The sequence below is a fragment of the Pezoporus wallicus genome, unplaced genomic scaffold (assembly GCF_028554395.1).
Source record: "Pezoporus wallicus isolate ANWC-B61680 ecotype Strahan unplaced genomic scaffold, APGP_CSIRO_Pwel_v1 contig_6999, whole genome shotgun sequence".
In the NCBI taxonomy this organism is placed as follows: Eukaryota; Metazoa; Chordata; class Aves; order Psittaciformes; family Psittacidae; genus Pezoporus; species Pezoporus wallicus.
Genome location: NW_026640180.1, coordinates 3,216,270 through 3,239,499, shown reverse-complemented (window position 1 = coordinate 3,239,499; position 23,230 = coordinate 3,216,270). Strand labels below are relative to the sequence as shown.

At 42.9% G+C, this 23,230-nt stretch overlaps 1 protein-coding gene across 2 annotated transcripts in view; it reads left to right on the top strand.

Moving 5' to 3' along the window:
* Nucleotides 1-1,384: 1,384 nt before the first annotated feature.
* UNC5C (unc-5 netrin receptor C) overlaps nucleotides 1,385-23,230 on the top strand; it is a 250,650-nt gene continuing 228,804 nt past the window's right edge. For both annotated transcript variants that reach the window (XM_057418022.1, XM_057418021.1), the window contains exon 1: nucleotides 1,385-1,579. In XM_057418022.1, coding sequence (XP_057274005.1) covers nucleotides 1,456-1,579 — 124 coding nt within the window. In that variant the 5' untranslated portion in view covers nucleotides 1,385-1,455. The remainder of the gene's footprint in view (nucleotides 1,580-23,230) is intronic.

The following is a 23,230-nucleotide window of genomic DNA, read 5'->3' as shown; positions in this document are numbered from 1 at the left end:
GTCACACTGCAGCTTTGTGTCAGCTGCTGTGGAGACAAAACCTGCCCCCACCCCAAACCTAGAGATGGGAACAGTCTGGGCAAATCCTTGGGAAGGGCATTAAAGTCAGGGGGCAGGTGGGATGGAGCCTCCCTAGGGCAGGCAGCTTCCGTGGCCCTTGGGAAACCCTGCTGTAGCATTAGCAATGCTGCTACTGTTTTCCTGCCAGGGGCAGAAGGCAAAGCCAAAGTGTCTGGGAAGATCCCAGCTGTGCCTTGGAGGAAACTGCGCTCCTTGCCTTGCATTCAGCTCTGCTTGATGGAGCTTCAGAGTACCATGGTGTGGGAAAGGCTGTGGGGCTGTTGCCCCCTGGCATCGGCAAACCTGGCATGTGAGTAGCTGGGTCTGGTCATGGCTGGGTACAGCCTGTCTGGGCTCTGCAAAGGGAAAGGCAACTTAAATCAAAACCCAAAACAAGCCCTAGAAAGCAACAGTAAAAGCCAGGTAAGCCGGGCTGAGCAGTGAACCTGTAGGCACTGCCATCCAACTGAGTGGGATTTGGTGGGGGCATGGTGAAGGCAGAGGCCAGTGGAAGCATTTTGGGAGGTGTAAAGAGGAAGGAAGGGTAAGGTCTGGAAGCAAGCAGCCTCAGCCTTAACAGAGAGACCCTGGGAGGCACACTGGGACACGTCCCCCAGGGATGAGGAGGTTCCCGACATCCCTCCTGATGCTCCCCTTGCCCACCACCCTGTTGCTTGTGTGAGCAGACGGGTGACCGCTGGCCGGCATGGAGCTCCCCACCCTGCATGTTGTGTATCCCTGAGGATGGGAGCGTCCTGAGGGCGTGCAGGGTGTCAGCCCCACGAGGACGGTGCGGGGACGAGAGCTCCAGGGGTGTAGCAGGGTCGGTCCAGCGCGGCCCCGGCTCCCGGGGCTCCTCCCGGGAGGGCTGTGTGTGTGAGTGAGTGCTTGTGCGTGTGCACCAGCATCCCCGAGCGGGTGTGTGCGCCCGCGGGTGTGCGCGCAGGGGGCGCGGGCGGGGGAGGCGAAAGGGGCCGGTTCTGCAGCGGGTGGCTCCCAGCCTCCCCCGCCCCCTTCCCTCTGGGTCCGCTCCTCGCTCCGGCTCGCATTCTATCGCAGGCGGCCGGCGCAGCCCCCGCTCCCAGACCCGGCCCCGGCCCCGGCCCCCGCCCGCCCCCGGGGTGGAGGCAGCAGCACCGCTCCGAGCCGCCCGTGGGAAGAAGGCAGCGCTCCGCCGGGCTCCGCACCAGCTCCGCGCCCCTCCGCACCCCTCCGCACCCCTCCGCGGGGCCATGCAGCGCCCCTGCCCCCCCGCTGCCCCTCGCCCCGCCGTCCCCTGCGCAGCCTGAGCGCCTCGCAGGGGCTCCGCGCCCGGCGGTGGGACGGGGCTGGCGGAGGCACAGGCGGCACAGAGAAGCTCCCCGGCTGCTGCGCGACTCCCCGCCTGCCCTGGCCATGGGGAAGGGGCTGGAGGGGACGGCGGCCCGCTGCGGGCTGGGACTGGGATACCTGCTGCAGACCGTGGTGCTCCCCGCCCTGGCCGTCCTGGGGGCCAGCCGCCCCGGCTCCGCGGCTCAAGGTAAGGCGGAGGGCGGGTGAGAGGGGCCGGGGCACGCTCCGGCTGCGGGCTGAAAGAGCGAATAGGTGCCGTGATTTATTTTATACATTTCAGTTTTCTTTCCTGTGTGTATATGTGCGAACCGCGCACTCCCCTTCATGCACTGCCCCCGCCGGACTCTGGGGTCCGCGGGCCCCCGCCTGGTAGGGTCTGTGGCTGCTCAGCCTGGCTGGGACAGGCATTTCCCCGCACGCCGCCCTGAAGCGGGGTCCCGTGGCTGGCAGGGGCTGAGTGAGCCCCAGGGGCAGCCCAGGGGCGGGGTGCAGCGGGGGCCGGCAGGTGCGGAGCGAGTATCCCTGCCGCTGCACGGCCGAGCCTCGGGCTCTGCAGGCCGGGGTCATTCGTGAGCCCCCATCGCTCTCACACCCTTCTCCTTCTCGCCTCAAACCTTATGGATCCGAAGGGAGTTACCGTGTGCCTACGTTTCTGCTTTATTGTTTCCCTTTTTTCCTCCCCTGTCGGGGGTCCTGGAGTACCCCTAGGTCCGTTTTCCCTGTAGCCCATGTCTAAATTCCCCTTTTCCAAATGGCAGTGTCTTACTTCTCAGTGTGCTTTGAGCGATGTCTTGAGAGCATCACAAAGAGCCCAGGCTCTCTGTGTCACCCACCAGGCAGACAGCCACAGCAGGGGGCTGTTTCTCCTGTGAGCTGATACCGGATAAACTTTCTCGGTGCTTTTCTTCCCTCTTCCCAGGAGTTAGACCTAAAGTGGAAATGCGTGGCTTTTACTGAGCACTGGAGAGAGAGGTTGCTGCTGCATGTGGGCAGAGCTGTGTATAGCAAGGATGTGTGGGTTCATTAAAGCTCTTGGAAATCCTTGTTATCTGCTTAACAGGAGAAAGGAATTTTAGAAGCTGGATTTTTCTTTTTTTTTTTTTTCCATATATGCCACTAAGAAATAGTAATAAGCACCAAAGCTTTGGCTTGCAGCTGTTAGTATAATGCAAGTGGAAGCATGTTTGGTTTCCTGCCCCATCATCTCTGGAGGGGCACTTTGAGTGGGCTGCACTGATCCGATTTTAGGCTCTCCCCAGCATTACCAAGTGCACTCACTCCTCTCCTGGCTTTGCTGCCAGGAAACCGGGGCTGGTTGCTGTGACCCCCCGTGCCCCTGGCAGGCTTTCGGGAGCTGCAGAGTAGCTGCTAGTGGGCTGCATGCTCTGTACATCATGTCTGAACATGTAACGTTGCTAATCCATTTCCTGCTGATACTTACTCCATCCTCAGAATCACATTCCCTTACCCATATCGAGTGTTTATCTTTCAGGAAGATCAGAAATGTGGTTGTGAAAAGGTGGTAGGAGAGAAGAGTGCACATATCCCTGATGCATCGTGTCTTGTTTCTTCTGTGTCTTGCATACCATCATTTCCTTTCACTGCTCAGTTTCATGTTCAAGGCAGGGCAGGTCTGATGTTATGTATTTAAAGGTTTTAATAGTGGCATGTGCATGTAGACTTAGATGTCAGTAGGTATATATCAATCTGTGTAGATGCAGAGGAAATATCCTCTTGGATAGTTGGATCCGGAGCAGAAGAGGAGCCTGCCCAATTGCTGGCAGGACACGGGTAGGTCTCATGACAGATGGCCTGAGCAGGGAAGAGAGGACCCCCCTGCGTTTGGCTGTTTCAGAGCCACAGGGCATACCTCACACTTTCAGAGGGTTTCTCCCTTCCACGTGTGCCCTTTCTACATAACACAGCACTGGGTGGCAAATATCAGGAGGGGAGAGGATCCGGGCCTCCTGTGCTGCGATGGGCACAGGACATGGGTGTGCTTATCTACCTAGAAGGGGATGAGACCTCTTCAGCAGCATTTCCTGTTGTGCTGTGCGTGATAAACTTTCACAGCAGAGTGGAAAATCCAGGGGATGCGGTTGGGATATTGTAATTTGTCCTGGATTTATTTTTCCATGTATACGTGTATTTTCATGTCCTGTCTGCTCGGATCAGGCACAGAATTTGTGTCCAGTCCTGGGTTTGGTGTCTTTCCCAGAGCTGAGGGATTTTGATTGGCGTTTGCCGTGGGGGTCTTCACATGTGTGTGTGGTGCTTCAGCAAGGCAATGAATCAACAGTTTAACTATGCCCTCTTCAGGAAGTTTTCTCATCGTATAGCACTGGGCAAAGTTTTTCGTCTGCTTTATTTATACCATTAACATTGAAATGATTCTTACCCAACCTCTTTTTCCAAAGTAATTCTCCATTCAGTCTGTCTCTTTCAAAATGGAAATACCCTTCTAGTCTTTTCGGTTGCATTCCTTTGAGAGCAATACAAACAGGATACATGGAAGTTACACTTCAGCTGGTCTCAGTTGTCTGATTTCAGTGGGTCTGGAATCAGCTGACTTGTTTTTTAATTGTTCATATCTTAAATATTTGTGATACCTTGAAAAAAAACCTTAAAAGTGGTGTTTTCATACAGCAAACACATAGTTACGATTTAGAAAGGGGAAAAGGGGAAGAGAAAGAGGGCGTGTTCCAGTACTTGCTGCTACTACTGTTTCTTATTTTGCTTTTCTTCCCTGTTCCCCAACTATCTTTATCTTTTGAAGCAGGCTAAGGCGGCTGTGAGCATTGCTGGAGCTTCTGCTTTTATGTCTTCCTTTTCCATTTCCTCATGGAAAAGAAATCTATTAACTGAATAGTTGATGGACCAACCCCCACACTCCCTGGCACAGAGATTAATATCACTGCATCTCGGCATCCTCCTGTGAGCTTCTCAGCAGAGCTAAATACACTTTTTGTTTTATTAGCATTTCTTATCTTCTTATCTGAAGTTGTCTAAGCATTTTTTCACTGTTATCAGGAGAGAACAGGAAATGGCCACAATGATGTGGCCACACAGCCCTTAATTCTCAAAGCAGTGTGAATGGGGCCAGAGCAATAATCAGGCCAGAATCAACTCTGATCTCTGATCTGGCATTCACTGCATTTACTATAACTCTATGATAACCTACATCAGAATGACAATTCAAATGTCCCAGACTGTGAGAGAAACAGTGACTATCCCTGGACCCAAGCACATACCCCAGCCTTGCATTTCAGTGCCATCTATAAGAGCAACTTTTCCTTTTGGTTTTTCAATCAGCAGAGACTGAGTTTCAGTAGGGAAGCCCTACTCTCCCCTTTTCCTTCTCCTTCCCCTCCTTCTCCCTCCCCTCCCCCCCCCCCTTCCCCCATGTGTTTGAAGAATTTATCCTGTGGCCCCCACCTTTTTGAGGTGTAGACAGGATGAAAGGGAGGGTCAGGCTATATATCTGTACTGACCAGCGTGTTTCAGACAGCTTTATGGGCTAATAATGATAGTACAGGAGATGGATAGGAAAGCTAAAGGGACTACATATTGATGAATTTTTATTTCAGTTGTTCCTTTACAACAAAAGAGTACATTTCTTTTTTTATGCCTAACCCCTCAAACCTAATTAAATCAAAGTGATAATTTAAAAACTGTAAAAGAGCCATATGTGCAGATACTTGTCTTGCCCCAGTGCAGTCTGTATTAGCAGCAGCAGCAGTTTGAAGATGCTTGGTGCAGAAAAAGTGAAATATAACATGTGAATGTACTAATCTTTTGGGATGCTCTACTTAATTGAATACCTAAACACATCCCATTGAAAAAAGGGGGGTGAAGGACTTAATTATCTTGATGAATCAGTGGACTGCTGGTATTTGATCATATCGGTGTAATAAATAGTATTTGTGTTAGTGAAATGAGGGCCAAGTAGTATTTCGTTGGGAATGGATAAGCCCCTTTAGAACATTAGTTTGTTTTAAAGTGATGTACTCTGACAGATTTCAGTGATGTTAACAAATTTGGGCTGGATGTGGTAGCCAAGACTGGCCCTGAGTAGTATTTTTGTACTGCAGTTGTCAGCGCTGAAAGCAAAGCAGCCACCGGGTTTCCTTTGCTGACTGAGGTGCAATTTAAGTAGGATTAAAATGAAGTGGATGGATCTGTCTGTGGATGAGGGATTCCTCTCTGGGAACATGAGCTAGAATCTGCACTCCTCTTCCTCTGGCTCCAGCAACTGATTGTAAGTTATGAAAAAAGTATATACATCAAATACAGCCCCCTTCTGATAGCTTCTCAGCATTACCGTCAGTGTCATTTCTTCTTCTGTATGGTAACAATGCCTGAGTGTAGCTAAATGTTTCCACAATTACTGTGCATATTTACACTTAATAGTTTTATGTGGATCATTCATCACACAACTTTTTTCTTTCTTTCCTTTTTGTTTTTGGTAATGGTCTCAAACCGTGATTATCCACTATGTCTTGGGACTAGCTTTGTATGTGCCATCCAAATTCAGAAACAGGAAACGACATTAACCATGTTAAAAAGATTTTCCTAATTTAATTTTCCAAATACAGTACATCTGAAAACAGGAATACACTCTGTGCCAAGGCCAGGCAAATCGGTTCCATAGCTGGTTTGCGCAGCAAGAGAGGAGAAAATGTGGATTATATTTATTAGACATTTACAAGTAAATATGTTGGGTTTTGTGCAAGCTAGAGTGAGGTTCTGAGGTGCAGTCTGTCCAGTTCAACTGAACGGGATGTAAAGCAGCATCTCTGGGAGGTGAGAGGAACCCAGGCTGACTAGGACACTAGTTCTTTCCATACAGTAATACAGTCAATGACCAGGGTTTTGTTTTTATGTACAATACAAAGGAGAGCTGTACTTTGAAAAGTGAAGCTACATTTGGTTTGTGCTGCCAGCTAAGTAATCTTGTTTCAGGTAACCTGTTTTGTAGTGAATGGATATTTTTGTTGCTTTCTAGTGTCTTTCTGGATTTTAACTCATTGGGCTTTCAATGAACCAGTTCTGGTTACTTTTTCTGGAAAAAGGCATGAAAGTTGCTTTTGCAGCTTATCAGAAAAATGTTTTAACTGCTGTTGCAAAGAAGAATTACTAGGTGAATTTGCATTGCTCAGAGTAGTGAACAGTTTGCTGTGATTTAGTCAGAGGATTTGACTCAGTGTGAGTCTCAAATATTCAGATCATTAGTTTGTCATTGAAAATACATCACTGGAAGCTGTCTGTGGAATAGAAGTTAATTTAATCATGGGTGCTCTGCTTATTCACTATGTTCCATATAACTATCTATATGACACTGTGGGGAAAAAAAATGGCATTCCCTTTCACGTTACTTCTTTCCTCCCTTTCGACTGGGGAGAGAGTTGTGCTGGTTTGCAAAGTGCACATCTTGTTAGCCACCCAGTGGAGGCATTCAAGTTTAGCAGGCAGTGATCTTGGCATCAGTGCCAATAAAGCAGTAATTACATCGCCTGTCATTTTCATTAGCTGCCTTAGCTTTCATGTTCGACTTGGAGGTATAAAGCAGCACAAGCTTTTAATGGCTAAAAGCGAGTAGTAAGAGACAAGCAATGTTTTGTCCAGTTGGCTACAACCTCCACCAACACAGAGGCAGAATGTTGTGCAGAGGCACAATTCAGTACTAACTGCTTCCAAGGACTGAAGGGATGGTGGTGTTTTAAGTGATATATTGCGTGTGCTTGTTAGAGCCCAGTCCCAGGAGCAGGCTCCCCTGGATCTTTCCATCATAACATTACCCAAGAGGCGATCTGAAGGAAATGGTATTAAGTCTTCTGGGAGGCAAACTGTATCCAAAGAAAGACTTAATTTGAATCATTTGTAAGCAAGCATTTGAAATTATGCTTAGAGGGAAGTGGTTATAACGAAGCTCACGTCGAATAAATAGGAACAGCAAAATTCCCCTTAATTTTGCATGTACTTTGTTTCCCTTCGTTTAATTTAATGAAGTCATATGCAGATATTCCAAACTCCAGTGTTGTGGTGGGGACATGATTGATTTACTATTGTCATTGGTTTTGTGATAGGTCTGCTTAAACATTTGCAGAGCATCAGTCATGGTTTTTGTATTTGGATTTTTCTTTCTTGGGTAAGGGTGTAGCATAAAACCGGCTGTAAGGTGTGGATGTGCATGCTAGATGGAGAAAGTGAAAGCAAGCCCCGGACTGTAGTTGTGTTCCAGTTGCTTTAGTTGTCTTCCAGTTGCTTTCCTTGAAGCTGCCTCTGCTCATACAAACAGCACACACAGGTAAGGCAACAACAACGAGTCAGAGCAGCGATCAAGGGCTGCCAGAGGTTTTCTCACCTTTCAGTAACCTCAGAGGTGCTTGTATGCAGCTTTTCCCCTAGGCAGTCCCCACTAGAACAGCTCCCTGCTTGCTTTTATAACTCCATCCCAAATCACACGTATGTTAAGCAGGAAACATGCGATTTCCTCCTAATTCATTGAATGCCAGTTTTGGGGGAGTCCCTTTATAGCCTGGCACATTATTATTTAAAAATCTGGGCTAGGGAAGAGAAACTTCATGTAAAGACAGTTTCACTTAAAAATAGCCTTTTTATCAACATGGAAAATTTGGGGGGAAACAGAAAACAAAAATAGTGACCTGTTTGTTTATTTGCTGGGGGAGGTCGAAAAATCAACAAACAAAATCCAAGAAATCTTACTCAAAACCAGAAAATATGCAGTTCTTTCCATGAAAAGGTCAATATTTACCTCACTGGCCAAACTCTTTCTACTTATGCTCTCTGCAAATCTCTAGGTATTCAGTGAAAACGAGAAAGTTAAAAGTTGTAAAGTCTTCCAACAATAACGGTTTTAATTTCTATTTACATTTTTCCATATATTTCAACCGGTCTAGTGAAAAACCTCACTGTTAAACTTGACTTACAGTCCTGGCTAAGAGCTGGTTAAGGCATACATTGACAGCACTTTCTACGTTTCACTCTCTTTTATTAAATCACATTGATACTACCGTGATAGAGATTGCAATAGAGACCCCAAATTCTCAGTGGTGTCAGACATGCCCTTCATGCCCCCATAAAGGGCAGGCAGTGCTGGATTTCAGTGAGCACCTTTGCTATTCCCAAAAGCAAGCAGTGCTGCTCAAGCTTTCATGAAAGTGAAATAATCCCATCGAGGCAGCGATGTCCCCTGTGTCAGTATGGGGTGCTGCAGTGCATCAGCACCCCCTCAGATTCCCACTTTCCTTTGTTATGAGTCCTACACAGACAGGACAGGAAGAGGTAACCAAAAAGCTGCATGTGCTTGCCCTCCCATGGGGGACATCTGCAGTTGTGTCTTTAGGATAGTTTTGCTACATGTTTGCGTTGCTCGAGACAATAGGAATTTCTTATTTGTCATGTTGCATTAGTTATTTAATCTTTAATCCATGCTGCTGGCTTGGGAGGACAGCTGTATTTATCTCTGTTTGGTGGAGAGACACAAGAAGAATTGCTTTAGGGTGCAGAGCAAATGTGTCAGGAAGCCAAAATGTGAACTTGAGGCATCTGAGTGTCCAAGAGTGTGGTGCTCCAGTCCGTCCTCCTTCTTGTCTGACAAGCCCGAAGATGGATGCTACAGGGGGAATGCTACTTTGAAGGCTCCTGGGTGCCTTCCTGCCTTCCCAAATGTTGAATTTATTTGGTCTCACTAATGGTTTTCTTTTTATATCTGCTGGTATCTAGAAATATGTGTGAAAGATGAAGAGCAAACCCATACATATGCTGTTGCTCAGAAACAGGGATGCTTCTTGCAAGCTCTGACTTCATAGTGGCAGGTGGTTTGGGAGGATTTGCTTCACTGAGTGAGATCTATAATGTTATCCCAGATTTGGAAGGAGCAAGAGCAGATCCAGTGAATGACTGCAGCACTGTTGTAAATGGAATGAGGATCACTGCCTTGGGCTGTTTTGTTTCATTTGGGTTTAATCTGCAGTTCAGGACTATCTTACTCAAGTGTACTTCATTCATCTGAATGAAAGACTTACACTCCAAAGGACCCTGTTGCTTATGAGTCATAAAAGCTATGAGGTTGCCCAGGCAATTGGATCAGTATCTTTTTTTCTCCCGTTGAGGTAACATTATCAATGCTAATGCTAAGGAGCTCGAATAGGTTTTACTGGCCTGGCAACAGCTGAGCGTTTTCTTGTTAGGTAGCTGATGCCAATCCCTTTTTAGTTATTTTCAAGAAGTAAAGTAGCTTTATTTCTTAGTCTCATATTGAGTGAGAGGTTGAAGTGTTAAGCTCTGTGGATTAGCAGTGTATCCTTTGAGGAAAAGGAAAGCTTGTGTTTTTCTTGGTCCCCTGAGTGCTGGATGCAATTGTTTGAGGAATCTTGAATTTCACCAGCTAGATACAAGGAAACATGCAAGTAAGCCTTGAATGATCTCTCAAAAGACATTGACTCTATTACAGATAGTTTTGGAAAGTTGTTTGAACTGATAGTTGTTCCCCAGGCATTTCTCTGCTTGAATTTAGTGCATTTCACGTCAGGCAGTGACGTGAAATAAACCAGAGGATTATTAGTAATTCAGAGCTTCTTGGAGAGCTATATTCCAATTATAAATTTGCTAAAATGACAGCTGGAACATGAATTGCTGCACTCTTATGATATAGTGTATTTATTTATTATTTAAATATATTGCTTGTTTTATCCAGTCCCAACATATGTGTTTATACTGTAAAGTTTACATAGTGAGTGAAAACAATAATATGGTCTCACTGAATGATGTTAATTGCAGTTCAGTCATACTGAAATCAAGTAATAAGAAGTGAGACAGAGTAGCAAGCAAGACTAATCCTGTTGTTATGTGCATTGGATTTACCTACACTGACTGTAGCACAGGCAATTACTGGGAATAATTCGGAGTACAGACATGCACACTGCCTTAGTCTGAATTAATTGACTCTTTCATTAATATATCTCCTAGTTTTGCCAGTTGCTCAGGGAGTTAGTGCAGATGTATTATCTCACCTTTCCCTATAACATCAACAACTTATGTGTCCACCTGGTTGCTCCGCAGCTCTGTGTGTATGAAAGAAGAGTGGCCATGACAAGCAGTGAATAGCCAGAGCTAGCAGGGTAATGGTGCAGTGTTCAGACTGAAATTTCTGGTTGTCTGCAGTCAGATAAAACTAAAGAGAAATCTCTGCTCCTGGATATTTTTTTTACTTTAGGATTAGGACAAAACTAAGTGGTGCTCTCAACTAGGAGAAGATAAAGTTTCCCCTGTTAAACCTGACCATTTCAGATCTGAAAAATGAGAGTTGACCATGGAAACCAGAAGTCTGCCTGGTTAAGGAATAGGGCTATAACTAAATGGTGAAGAATTTGCCTTTGTACTGGTGTCATTCACTGAAAATCCCACTGAATTGTCTCTTGAAATACCAGTATTCCTTGCTCTACGATTTTTGGCCCCAAAGCTGCACTAGTTTTTGGCAAGTCATCATCCCCATTACAAATTCCTTTCATGCAGATGTTGCAAATGTAGCTTTAGGGACTTCCTTTCTGCTTCCTCACCAGTTTCTGAAGGTGAGAGCAACTTGTTTGGTCTCTTGTTCAATAAAATGCAGCAGTCTTCTTATACAGCACATCTGTGCTGGGACAAAGAAGAGTGCTGGTTTGCCTTCTCCTCATGTAAACTAGCTGTGCTGTAGCAAATAGGTAGTTCCTAATTCCTTAGTTCCTAAGTAACTAGAAAGCTTGCAGTTAGGAAGTTCAGTACTGGGACCTGTCAATTTACTATCAGTTACTTTTTGTTTTTTTTTAAATCACTGGTGCTTATACCAAGGATATACTTACACTGTCTTACCTTGTATACAAGGCCAGGTTATGACCATCAACAAATATAGCTCCATTAATTTCAAATTCAGTGCATGTCAGAAGCTTATCTGGCTCCGTGTTAAAAATAGGTTGACACGGTTGAGTGAGATTCTAGGCTGGAAGGACCTTGATCTCACTGTTGCTTTGTTTTTTTTTTTCTAGGAAGTTTTTGTGTGTGTGTTTTCTCTTTTGTTTAACTCAATAATTTGAGTAACTTTGAGGCTTTCTATTTCTGTTTCATGTACCGATGTGGATCTTTCCTGTAGAGGGGTTAACACAGTGACTCACTGGAAATCATGTTGGTGAGATTCTTCCAGTAGATGTTTTTTCTCTTGGGTTTTGTCATATTATTTCAGATGAGAACACTGACAGCCAAATGTCACCAACTGTAGGCAGAGATCCACGTAAATACCTATTACACACAAATGTGTGGCAATTTCCTGCCTTGGCAATCAGTCGGTTTTGAACTAAAGACCTCTACTATTAAAAGCCTGGGCTTTGAAGACTTCAGTCAGAAATGCAACCTAGTAGCTGGTAACAAAAGTGGTTATTATCCTGGTTCAGGCAGTAGAATGAGAAGTGTCATATGCCTTTTGTGAGTACAGGAAAAGATAAAATTGTTTAGCTCCTGCTACCTTTTGTCCTTTGCTTGTCCTGCACTGTTTTGTACATTGTGGTTTTTTTTTTTCTTCCAAATGCTCTATGTTCTTTGTAGCAAACACAGCTATCAGATAAAACCTTCCAAATCTAAAAAAAAAGGAAATCCTAATCTACTTACTTGCTTTATAAGCTATTCTGTAATTTTGTAGTATCTAGAAGAAAGCCTTCAATTTGCATTTATAAGAAATATTTTCAGAGAAAACCAAATTAAAATGACAAAGTGACATTGTGTGGACTATTCATCTTCTGTAGTTTACTGATGAGCTTATTTTCTGAATACTTGGTTTCATTGCAAAGATCCTTTCTTATAGGGAAATTAACTGATGGCAGTACCTCGATCAGATTTTGCTTTTTGTCTGATTAGTTTCATGAGGTTGCCTGGGATTTACTCACTGAAGCACGACAAGGAAAGTTCAGTCTTTTGTCTTTAAAGTTTTATATCCATTAGTTACCAATGCAGAATGCATATTTTGCTCGTGGAGGCCAGGCTGAGGTTAAGTTGGTTTTAAAGATAACAGTAGATCCCAGCGTCCTTGCATTTGTTTTGTATTTGGTGACAGTCACTAAATCAGAGGAAGGAATGTTCAAACAACACACTTGAGGGAAAGCGATTTTTATAGAAAGGGCCCATTCCTGCTAATAGCCAGTAACTGCACATAACCCCACTGACATTAAAAGTCCATTAGCAAAGCCCAGTTTAAACACCAGCTGATGCTATGTCAGCTAAATGTACATTGGAATTTTTCATGTAACACAGCAATAGCACTTCTGTAATTTCTCTAAAACTATGTACATTAAGGAAAGCAAATGTCATCTGATAGTAGTAAGATGAAGAGTTCATATTGAAGTAGGGAGGATTGTAATCAAACTGAAGTTACCATCTGGTTTCATTAACAAGAAAAACAGGGAGTGTCAGGTTTCTGAATTAAAGCTAGATTAACAGATCCAGTGTATAGGCTTCTGAAACACAGGATAAGCACAGAGCTGCTTATCTGCTTGGTTCCTTATTGTTAAATATGTTACGAACTTGTCTGAGAAAAGTTTAAGTTTCTGCTGAAGTCATTAAGATGCTTTGTCATGTGGAGCACTGGGTTGCCATGGGCCAAAAAAAAAAAGGTTATTTGCTGGCTATTTAGGAAATACATCTCATTGCAGCAGCATGAGAATATTTAAACCTGTCAAGATAGTGTTTGTATGCTTATGGACTTAAGTTCTAGTTAACCATTGGTTCACAAAATAGAATCTACCCATCTCAGTGGGTCAAAAAGAATGTGGAGAAATATGTTGAAGAAATAGTGCGTGGTAAAGAGGAGCATGACAGGGGATGAACTTGTTACTCACCTTCAAAAGCAACCAGCAGACTGAGGTCCTAGTACCGTGGTCTTAGGACCCACTGAAGGACACTATAGCACCCAGTTTGGCAGTCGGTCTAATTCTGAGAAGACACTTTGAAGTCTATTTTGAAAATAGATCTTGTGCTATAAAGCCATTGTGGAGACAGGCGAAGGGTTGCTTAGGAAGTTAACGTGAGAGCTGGAAACAGAGGGATAATTAGCCACTTACTGACACGCTCCCAAGTATGGCTAAGTATCACTGTAACCTCCTCTGCCTCCTTCTTGCAGTTATCCATCCATTAGTGAAACTTTGTGTAAGTACTGACAGAAGGAAAGCCTGAATGCCTGATGTGAGCAGACATACCACTGCAAAAATCCTGTGAACACATCTGGAGTGCTCACTTACACTCTTAACAAACTGTTAGTAGTGCAGAACTCTTGAATTTGTTATGAGGCTGAACTTGAAATTTTTTGTCTTGCCAAGTTGAAGGAGTTGGCTACAGCAGTAGCATGCCCAGAATGGCATGTGTTTGGGAACCACAGAGTTTAAGGAGAGTAATTCAATTGCATTTTTTTCCCTCTTCTGGAACATAACATATAAACATATTACTGAAATAAAGCCTGGTTTTAATTACAAGCAGTAACTTTTTCATGTTGACAGATTTTCACATGGAAAGCTTTATTGAAAATGAGAGAAGACCTTTTTGCCATCATTAGTTCTTGCTGCTTAGTGCTTTTATCGAGTACAGCAAAATACCATTTGTAATTAATTCCAAGCTTATATGGACATGTTTAATATAATTACCAAACAAAATCCTGTTTACTGACATATTGCTTGTGAAACTAGTCTGAATAATCTGGTCTCTGGCACACATAAATCAGGCAGTAATAACAGCTGTAAATATTTCACAATATACTTAGAGTGCTTTGATTTTAATACTGCATCCACTTTTGAGTTTTAAGGATAAAACAGGTCAAAAATTACTTTTCGCATATGTTCTTTCTTAATCTGTTACACTGCTTTGCCTAAAAGTTACTTAAGAAAAAATCATTATTGTATTAGAGTATAAAAAAAGTAAATATAGACATGTTCATAAGCTGGGAGAATTATGTAATTGAATTATGCAGAAGCTAACAAAATGATGCTGTTCATGTTGGCATGGAACAATTGCTCTAATACAGCTGTGAATATTTTTCATTGGAAAAGGCATTTCAGTGCCAATACTCTTTGTCTTTCTCAAAGTTTTACTGTTTTTATCTGACTGGATGTCTATTGTGCACTGAATGTATATTGTATACTAAGCCTGAAACACGTGCATAAAACTGTTAGAAGCCGTTTGTTACGCAGCTGATTTGGGTGCCCAAAGGGCTGTGAAAATTGAAGGTTTGGGGACCTGGGAGACTGTGTTCTGAGACCCTCTTTCTGGGCAGGCTTTAAGCCTGTATTTAAGTAGAAGGAGGGAGACCAAGAGTCTGTCTACCGCAGAATATTTGGGGTTGCATGAAGCTGCAAAACCATCTTTGTGAATTAGAACTGTGCGTGTAGTTTGTCCAGTTCAGCGGAAGGCCTTGAAATTTCAAGAAAGATTTATAGTCATCCCCCAAGTCATTTTCCCCTGTCCCAAACAAAGACCTTAAAAAAGCAGTTGGGTGAAACAAAACATTTTGCAATTTTTGTTTGCTCGGGAATGTTCCTTAACCTCTAAAATAAACCAAGAAATCAAGTAATCAAAGTGCTATTTTGAAAGTCAAATTTGAAAAATGTTCGCTTTGGGGATTTTTTTTTTTTTTTCAGTTGCATTCCCCCACAGAATTTGGTACAAATTTTCAAATTTTATGGCCATTGTGATCTCTGAAGAAATTATTAGTCTCCAAAACTGTGTCAGGCTCTCTTATGAATGCTGTCTCTTCTAAGTGATGAGCCTCACCCAATGGAGGAAGAAGAAGATCTGTGGCGTAACTAGCACACTAAGCTGCCAATAATATATACTGCAGTTAGTTAAGGACAATAAATGATTCCACACAGTCACGCAAGTAAAAGCCTGTACCAAGCAAAATATGGGATGTTCTGATTTTGTCACCTGTCAGTGATATGTCTGACTTCAGCACGATTTTGCTAAAGTTTCTATTATTATTTATCTAGGCATTATGGAATTTATGGGGCGTATACAAATGCATTTGACTCCCAAGTCATGAAAAGGGCTCTTACTTAACTAAAAAACAGTAAGGACTTTCAACTGTATTTGCTTCTTTTTCTGTTTCTTCTTTATGTGTATCAACAAGATCAGCCAGACTTCTGAAATTCCTTATTTTGAGCCATGGACTTTAGCACTTTCATGCAAGTACATTAGTTGTGAATTGTATTTGCCACAGGGTCTGTAAGGTCAAAATTAATCTTAAAGCACTATTGATTACTTTTTGTCAGCTACTGAAGTTTAGTTTGTTTGAGTAAAGTAACTTTTACCAACAGCGCAAAGTAAAAAATGTTGTATTGCTTGTTTTCTGAAATGGCATCTGAAAAACAAATACAAATACTGGACTGTTTGTTATCACTTGTGCATATTGTAAAATAAATGTATAGGGAAGGCTTTGTTAAAGGCAGACCTTAAAAGAAAACCATGTTCCTTAGTGACTAGGTTTCGTCTAACTTTTCCTTGCTTTTAGATGGTCATTATTTTACAATATATCAGTACATTTTGATCAGTATAATAACATGTGGTGTCACTGGATACTTAAGAGCAGTATCAAGTGTCCCTATCAACATCCTGTGGGCGCATACATGTCTATGATTTGCAAAGGTATTTCTGTAAATTATATAGCAGGTTGTTGTCTCTAGAGAGATGACAAGGATTCCTGAATGCAATACTTTGATTTTTGGAAAGCAGAAATACCAATTCTTAGGTTTCTGTAGTGTGAGAACTTGCACTGAAGTGTGAGTCAGTGCTTGAGAACATTGCAGTACATGAACAATATTAAATTGCTTTGTTATGTGTATGTGCAGGCTGCATCCAGACGCTGTCATTGGCAAGTTATTAGTGTCTATAATTACCTAACCACAAGGAATTTCTGGACTGAAATAGCTTATGTAAGCCTATGTGTCTCCTTCCCACAACCCCATCTTAAAGGCTCATGCAAGTCTCTTGCCAAGGAAATGTCTTGCTGACTGTAAAATATTATTCAGGAAGATGCACTTACCTGCAAGGGTAAGGACCTTACTGGATAATAGCCCTACCTTCAAAAGTCAGTTCTTCTGACTTGTGCCCTAGGTTGTTTATCAAATGCCGGGTTGTTTCATATTAGGTGTGTTGACCTTTAGATTTTGGCTGCTGCCATTATCTAATCGGGAGCAGGAGTCTTCCTACAGGAGCCAAATTCATTAACAAGAATTTGTGCAACACTGAGTTTTCATGACTTGAGGGCTAGCAGATCGGACTTGTATGCGTGAAAACCCAGTAGTCACAGCAGTGCAGGTCTGGAATTTGAGAAGGCCAAAGGTGTTTTGATTAGTGAGGAAATGGATACCAGCTGGGTTTTCTTGTGCTTATAAATATATGTAACTGTATTTAGGCGCACAGGTAAATTGTATATGCCACTTAGCTCCATCTGTTCCTAATAAATTTCAGCCCAAAGGCTCGAAGTTTTGAAACTTCTGATCATACTTAGATAGGTGAACTTTCTAAGTGGAAGAGCCAGCCTTCATAAAATGTGTTGCCAACTGAGCCTCTCATTTTTGTGTAAACCAGCACAGCTTCCCTGTGGTCAGGGAGTGCCTCAGTCCTGCACCACCCCAGGGTTGTTAAGTTAGGACTTCTGTAAGACTCTGTTCATGGTGGAGAGATCGCTATCTCATCTGTTTGGACAGAAAAGAGTTCCATGACTCTAAGAGCGCTTTTTAAAGAGAGGAAAAAAAAGAAGCAGACACGGCAGAGTACATCAGAGAGAGATCTGGTGTTAACAAAAAGATTCTTTGCCATTAAAATGAGGAGGAAAACGTTTGTATCTTTACAAGATCTTGTCCCACTTAAGAGAGCCTTAAGAAGAGATAGGCATCTAGAATGGCAGTTACTGGGTAAAATGCTGGTTTATGACAAGTTATTTTGGGATCCTTGTTTTTAAAATATTATTATTGTTGGAAGTTTTTGTAGTCACCCACCATCCCACCTATGCAAAGACTTAACAATTAAAAAGGTTGTATGTTCACATTGTCCCTGCTCTCTACAGATATTTGTTCTCAGAACATTGCCCTACTTCTGATCAAAACCTGAGATAAGCTTTTCTCAGTAGGTCTCTGTACCATCACAGCCATTTTCCTAGCTATGACAACAATGGGTCACTTTTGATCATCTTGGAGGATATTTACAAAAACAAAACTAAAACTCAATTTTCCTCATTGTCTTCTCTCAAAGTAGGCAATGGAAAATTTAAAACATCCAAAAATTGACCTTTTAAGATTAGCAGCTTCAAATGCTAATTAGCAAGAGTGCAAAAAATAATTTTCTTTGGAGATTAAGAGTTTTGAATAAAGTTTTTATTTTTATTCCCTGATTGGTAAGACAAATACTGCACTGTATAAAGTAGTTAAAGCATCCTCTTCCCCCCAGAATACATGTTTATAAATAGAAGGTATAGACTAAACATTATTTTCTCTTGCATAAAAACTTGGGATGGGAACAAACTTTACTGTGGGATTCCAGGCTGGAGAAAGGCAGGAACAGAGTAGTAAGTATTTACTAGCCACTTCAAACCAACAAGACAGGCAGAAAAGCACTCAGGCAGTCTGTTTAAAGGTTACCAAAGCATGTTACACATGATGCTACTTGGGGCAAGAAAGAGAAGATGGTGGTAAAGTAACTGATCTGTTCTGTTGGGACACCAGCACACACAGTGGACTGGTCCTGCCTAGTGACCACGAGGGGCTATGCAGTCTCTACCAGCAGCTGTCTGCAGCTGAGTGGACTGAATGCGGCCCTGACATAAACTGGGGGAAGCAGGAAAGTTACCAGCAGTGGGTGTTCCTAAAGAAACACTTGAGAAATATTTGAAGAGGCAAATGCTGCTCTGGGAAAGACCTCAGGATCCTCACTTCAGGCTGGAAAACAAGTCTGTATGAGTTGAGGCAAGCAGGTGAGGAGAACTTGAACACCAGCAGAAAAGACATGAATTTAAGTGTTTTGTTTTTAAAATAAATGTGTCATTATCTATATGAACTAGCTATGATGTTGTGGCCATGAGAGATACTTTAAAAACAAGACAAAAAATTAATATTGCCACCACATTATCTCTTGCTGTTGTGACCTGGTTTGTTTCACATTAATGTGAGGCTGTTCCTTATCCACCTGAGGAATCTTGCAGAATTGGGAGGGCAGCACTTAGAACAATTTTCTGAATTGGTCCATCTAGCCACTAGATAAAAGATATTAGAGGGTCATTGTTATCTTTGTATGCAAGAGGAAACTGTAAAACCCGAAGACAGCATAAAACAGTATCCCCCAAGCTGTCAGAGCGGGGAATTTGGAGTGAAGTAGATGGAAAGTCTTGGTGAAAAGGCCATGGATCAGGCCCTTGGTTTTGAGTGGTAAAGCTGCTGCCAGGGCAGAGCCACGTGTTGTCTGTGACTCTCCTGTTGGGATGCTGAGATAGGTAGGGTTTTGGTGTGCTTGCTGGGTACGCTAAACTGTAAATTACATAAAAGGAACTGACAAAGTCAGTTTAAGTATTGTGGTGCTTCATAACCATCGAAAAATGTCAAAGAAAATTTAAAGCATAAATGGGAGTACAGGCACAGTTCTGTAAAAATCCTTTCTCTTGTGAGCAGTCCTATTAACCTTCAAAGTGTGACGACACTTCTGCCAGTGTCTGTGTTTCAGTGTGTGAGTAATCCCATGTCTCTAATATGCAGCTTTGCAAGGTTATGGCCTAAAATGAGTAGTCCCATCAAAGTTTCCCAGCGGGATCAAGAACAGTCCTTTAGGAAGGGGTTCAGAGCAGGAACATAACTTCTCTGAAGAATTCTTAATCTAAACTCCCCACTGCAGGAGTTCTCATCAAAGAAGTTTTGACGATGTCTATTGATTACAGGGTTTTTTTTTCCATATCTCAAAGAGTAAATCGAAAGGTCATTTTTTATATTGGTGTGCAAGAAGTTTTATTGATTCTCTTTTATAAGCCATTAATGAAATCTATAGAAGCCTAACAAGATTGTATAGTTAACCTTGGCGAGATTGCCTGTTCTTTTAACGTGCAGAAAAGGGAAAATACAATGTTCCATTTTGGTGGGTTAAATTATGTGGGAGCAAGTGAATTTCATGGAATCAAATACCTCTTAGCACAGAAAGAGAGCATGATGTATCTATACTAACCCATTAACTCCAAAATGTGCTTAGCAGAGATTTTTTTTTTTGAATGCTTTGTTTTCCTGCCTAATGGTACCACATATTTATCACTATAAAAACAAGCAGGGAAGTCAATCACTCACTATGCGTGCCAGAAATGCCTTCCATAGTCACAATGGCGGTATGTCAAGAGTCTGTCCCACTTTAAAAGAACAGCCAGGATTTATCCTGGAAATGTACCAAAATGGACCAATCTTTCTCAAAAATATGAAGCTGGGATCAATTCTGCAAAGTTAAAATAAACAGTAGTCACACTTGACCCAGTATATTATGCTAACAGAGGAAGAAATGTAAAGAGCTGTGGGTATCTATGGGTTTGGCTTGGTACACACTAAACATGATACATTGGATTAAAAAATTACCCACCAACTTAAAAGCTATTCATAATAAAATTTGGGAAGAATTTTCAGTGTATGATTTCATTCCAAATTATTTTCTTAAACATATTTTCTTTTTATGCCACTTAAATTAATGAAGACCATCTTTGCTATGAATTACAAAGCTAATGCCCCCTGAGAAAGGATGCCTTTGCATAGTGGAAGCTCAGAAGCCTTTGAGTGAATGTCACATATTTTTATTTGCAGTAGGAAAAACATATCGGAGAAAGGCAAGTATAATTATCTGCATTTTTAGACGGAAACCAGAAGAGCGGGAGGCAGAACTGGGTAGCGAACAGACACAGGAATTCCCCTCTGGTGGGCTCACAGAAAACATGGAAGTAATTTGTGGCATGAAAATGGCTGGTGTTGCTTGTTTCCATCAAAAGGCCATGGAGAAAGTAGGAAGCGGGCACTGAGTTTTTACACCACAGTCTGAACTTGGCTTCAGCAGATGACCAGCAAGCTGTGGGTACAGACAAAATTAGGAGTGGGGCTCCTGATCCTGATTTTTGGCTCTGCAGACCTGTGTGAGAAGTGTCTGGCTGCAAAAGCCCAGCTGGAGGAGCCCAGTCCTGCAGAGACATTTGTCCTGCTTTGCCAGTGTCTCAGAGGGGCAGCCCTCTGTGGCTTGCTCAGTGCCATGTGGTTATGAATGAGTTTGTGTGATTTTAATGACACCCCTCACATGGCTTTTCTGTTACTCACTGTGTTCTGCTGACAGGGTATGCCACAAAGTCACCACACTAGCTGTATAATATGCAGAGTTTATTTAGCACGCTAAAGCCAATAAGCACACTAAAAGCAAGCACACTAAAAGCAAGCACACTAATGTGAATTAGGTAAATATCTCTATATATAGTGAATAAGTACAATAAGGCAAATCAGAGATGTAGGTATGCAAGTAAAGTACCAAAGAAAGTTAGCAATGCATTAGATCATTACTGTATAGAAAGAACAGAGATTAAGATGAAATACATCACCAGTTACCACTGAATCATAATCCAGGCCCACACTTCCAGCTGGGAAGCCCCATTGCAGCCGATGCCTGGAGTCTCAGGTAATTGGGAAAATTCCTGTGTGGTGTGTCCACCCATAGGTGAGGCTTTTCTCATGGCCACAAGAGGGTCCCACTTTTATATCCTTATCAAAACAACTAGCTTTATGCCAGATCTCTAATCGTTTACCCGTGGGACCATGCAGTTTCTTGTGATTTCACTGTTGTCCACTCTGACAGCATTGGCCAGGAGCCCCAGTGAGGCCAAGTATGAAGGTCATAGGACAGCTGCACACCTGTTTTCTTGCCTCTTTCCAACAGTCACAATGAGCACAAACATATATACTCTGAAAAATACACTGTGACAAACAACATCCTTTGTTATGGTTCTCAGTCATGAGTGGGAATCAGCTCCCAGCTAGGTTCCCATCCATTACACACTGCCCTTGTAAAAAACTCCTTTTCCCCACACTGAATGGGCAGACTTCCCAGAGCATTTCCAATACCATTTAGCAGTGAAGGTGAGAGGATGCAGGTCTACCACTGCCCTGTGCCCCACGGGGCTGTGCTCAAGTAGGTGGCTGTGTTGGGTTTTTCATGCAGGAGCCATGCAGCAATGACGCATGCTTTAAGTCTGAAGAGGTGGAAGTCCCTCAGGGCAGTTCACCTCTGCCCTCACTTCATCCCTGCATCAAGCACCAGTTTTATTTTAGGAGGGTGGAATGGGCTGGAGATGGTTCTCTGGAGTTGTTGGAGGGGCATCAAGTAGTGGGTCAAGACTTTGTGAATGGCTCTGTATCTCAGTCTGGAGCTCCAATATTCAGAGAACTGCAAAATCAGGCTGTAAAGAGATATATCCCAGAACACAGAAGCAGTCTTCACCTGTGCTCTTGCACTTCTGTTGGCTGTCATGAAACTGAGGGCTAGATGTTGCTGCATTTCTCAGCTCATGAAACACATACAGGTTTGTATTTTTTATAAGTGGCAGTACGTGTTTTATTACTGGTTTGAATTTTGAGTAACGACCATTCAGGCTCTGGCATTTATGAAATTATGTCTGCACTGGAGATCTGCAGTACATTAGCCTCTCTTTATTTCCTCCTTTGGAAGATGTATCTGGAGAATCCATTGCTTGGGTCTCCCTGGGTGAGAGCACCCCAGAGAACAGCTGCAGTAACCTTCTGAGGTACTATAAGAAAACTGAAGGATTACCTGAACAACACATCTAAAATGCATGAGGTAAGTAAGTGAATCAGAGGGACAGGCAGGCACGTTACCTTTTGTTTTCATGTATAAGTAACCCAAGGAATAAGTGTTTGGTTATTTTCCTTTTAGTTGAACATTTTGGTAAAAATTCCCTGCAGTTTGGAGATGTCAATACATCAGTAGACTCATATATTTGAAAGTTAAAGGCCTCTTGATGGCTGCTAATATTTAGTTTTTACTTCAGCTAGGCTACTGAATTTTTATTTATTGATCAGATGAGCATGTAGGGTTAAAGGATGCCAAAAAGTATTTGGACCCTCGCACTCCATTTATAAGTAATAAGCAAAATTGTATAGGCTATGTCCAGGCGCATTTCCAGGCAGTATGTTTCCAAGAAGGCAGACATTTCCAGTTTTGTAACAGAAAACACTGAAAAAATACTGGGAGATAACTGAACAGATGGAGAGATTAAAAGATGAATGGGTGGATGCAAAGATGAAGAGAGATAGTTGGGATTAATCCATCCTTTGCAAGCATAGTACATGCTGCAGACGCGACTACTTTCTGTGTGCTTGAGAGAGTGTTCAATGGCTTTGGCAGCCAGGCTGGGGCTAGGAGAGAGGGTGCTGAGCTGTCTAAAAATACTTATGCACAATCCAGCTGACCATAGAAATGAGTTTGAACAAAGCTGGTTTTAGCACATTGCAGTGGAGGAGGCATTTGGCTGTTGGGGAGTGCTGGCCCCTTTTGCTGTCCTGGTGACTCACATTTCTTCGTCCCCAAACTGCACACACCAGCCTCCTTGTGCTTGCAGGTGAGTGCACCTGCCAAGTGTCTGTGCTGATGATGAGCCTACCAGTAAAATAAAAGCTGTTGCGAAGCCTTTGTCAGAGATGCTGCTGCCTAGCCCTCTGTCTGGCTTCTGCAGCTTGCCCAGGTCACTGATTCACAACATAGAAGGGGGATAACATAATTCAAAGGGGAAATA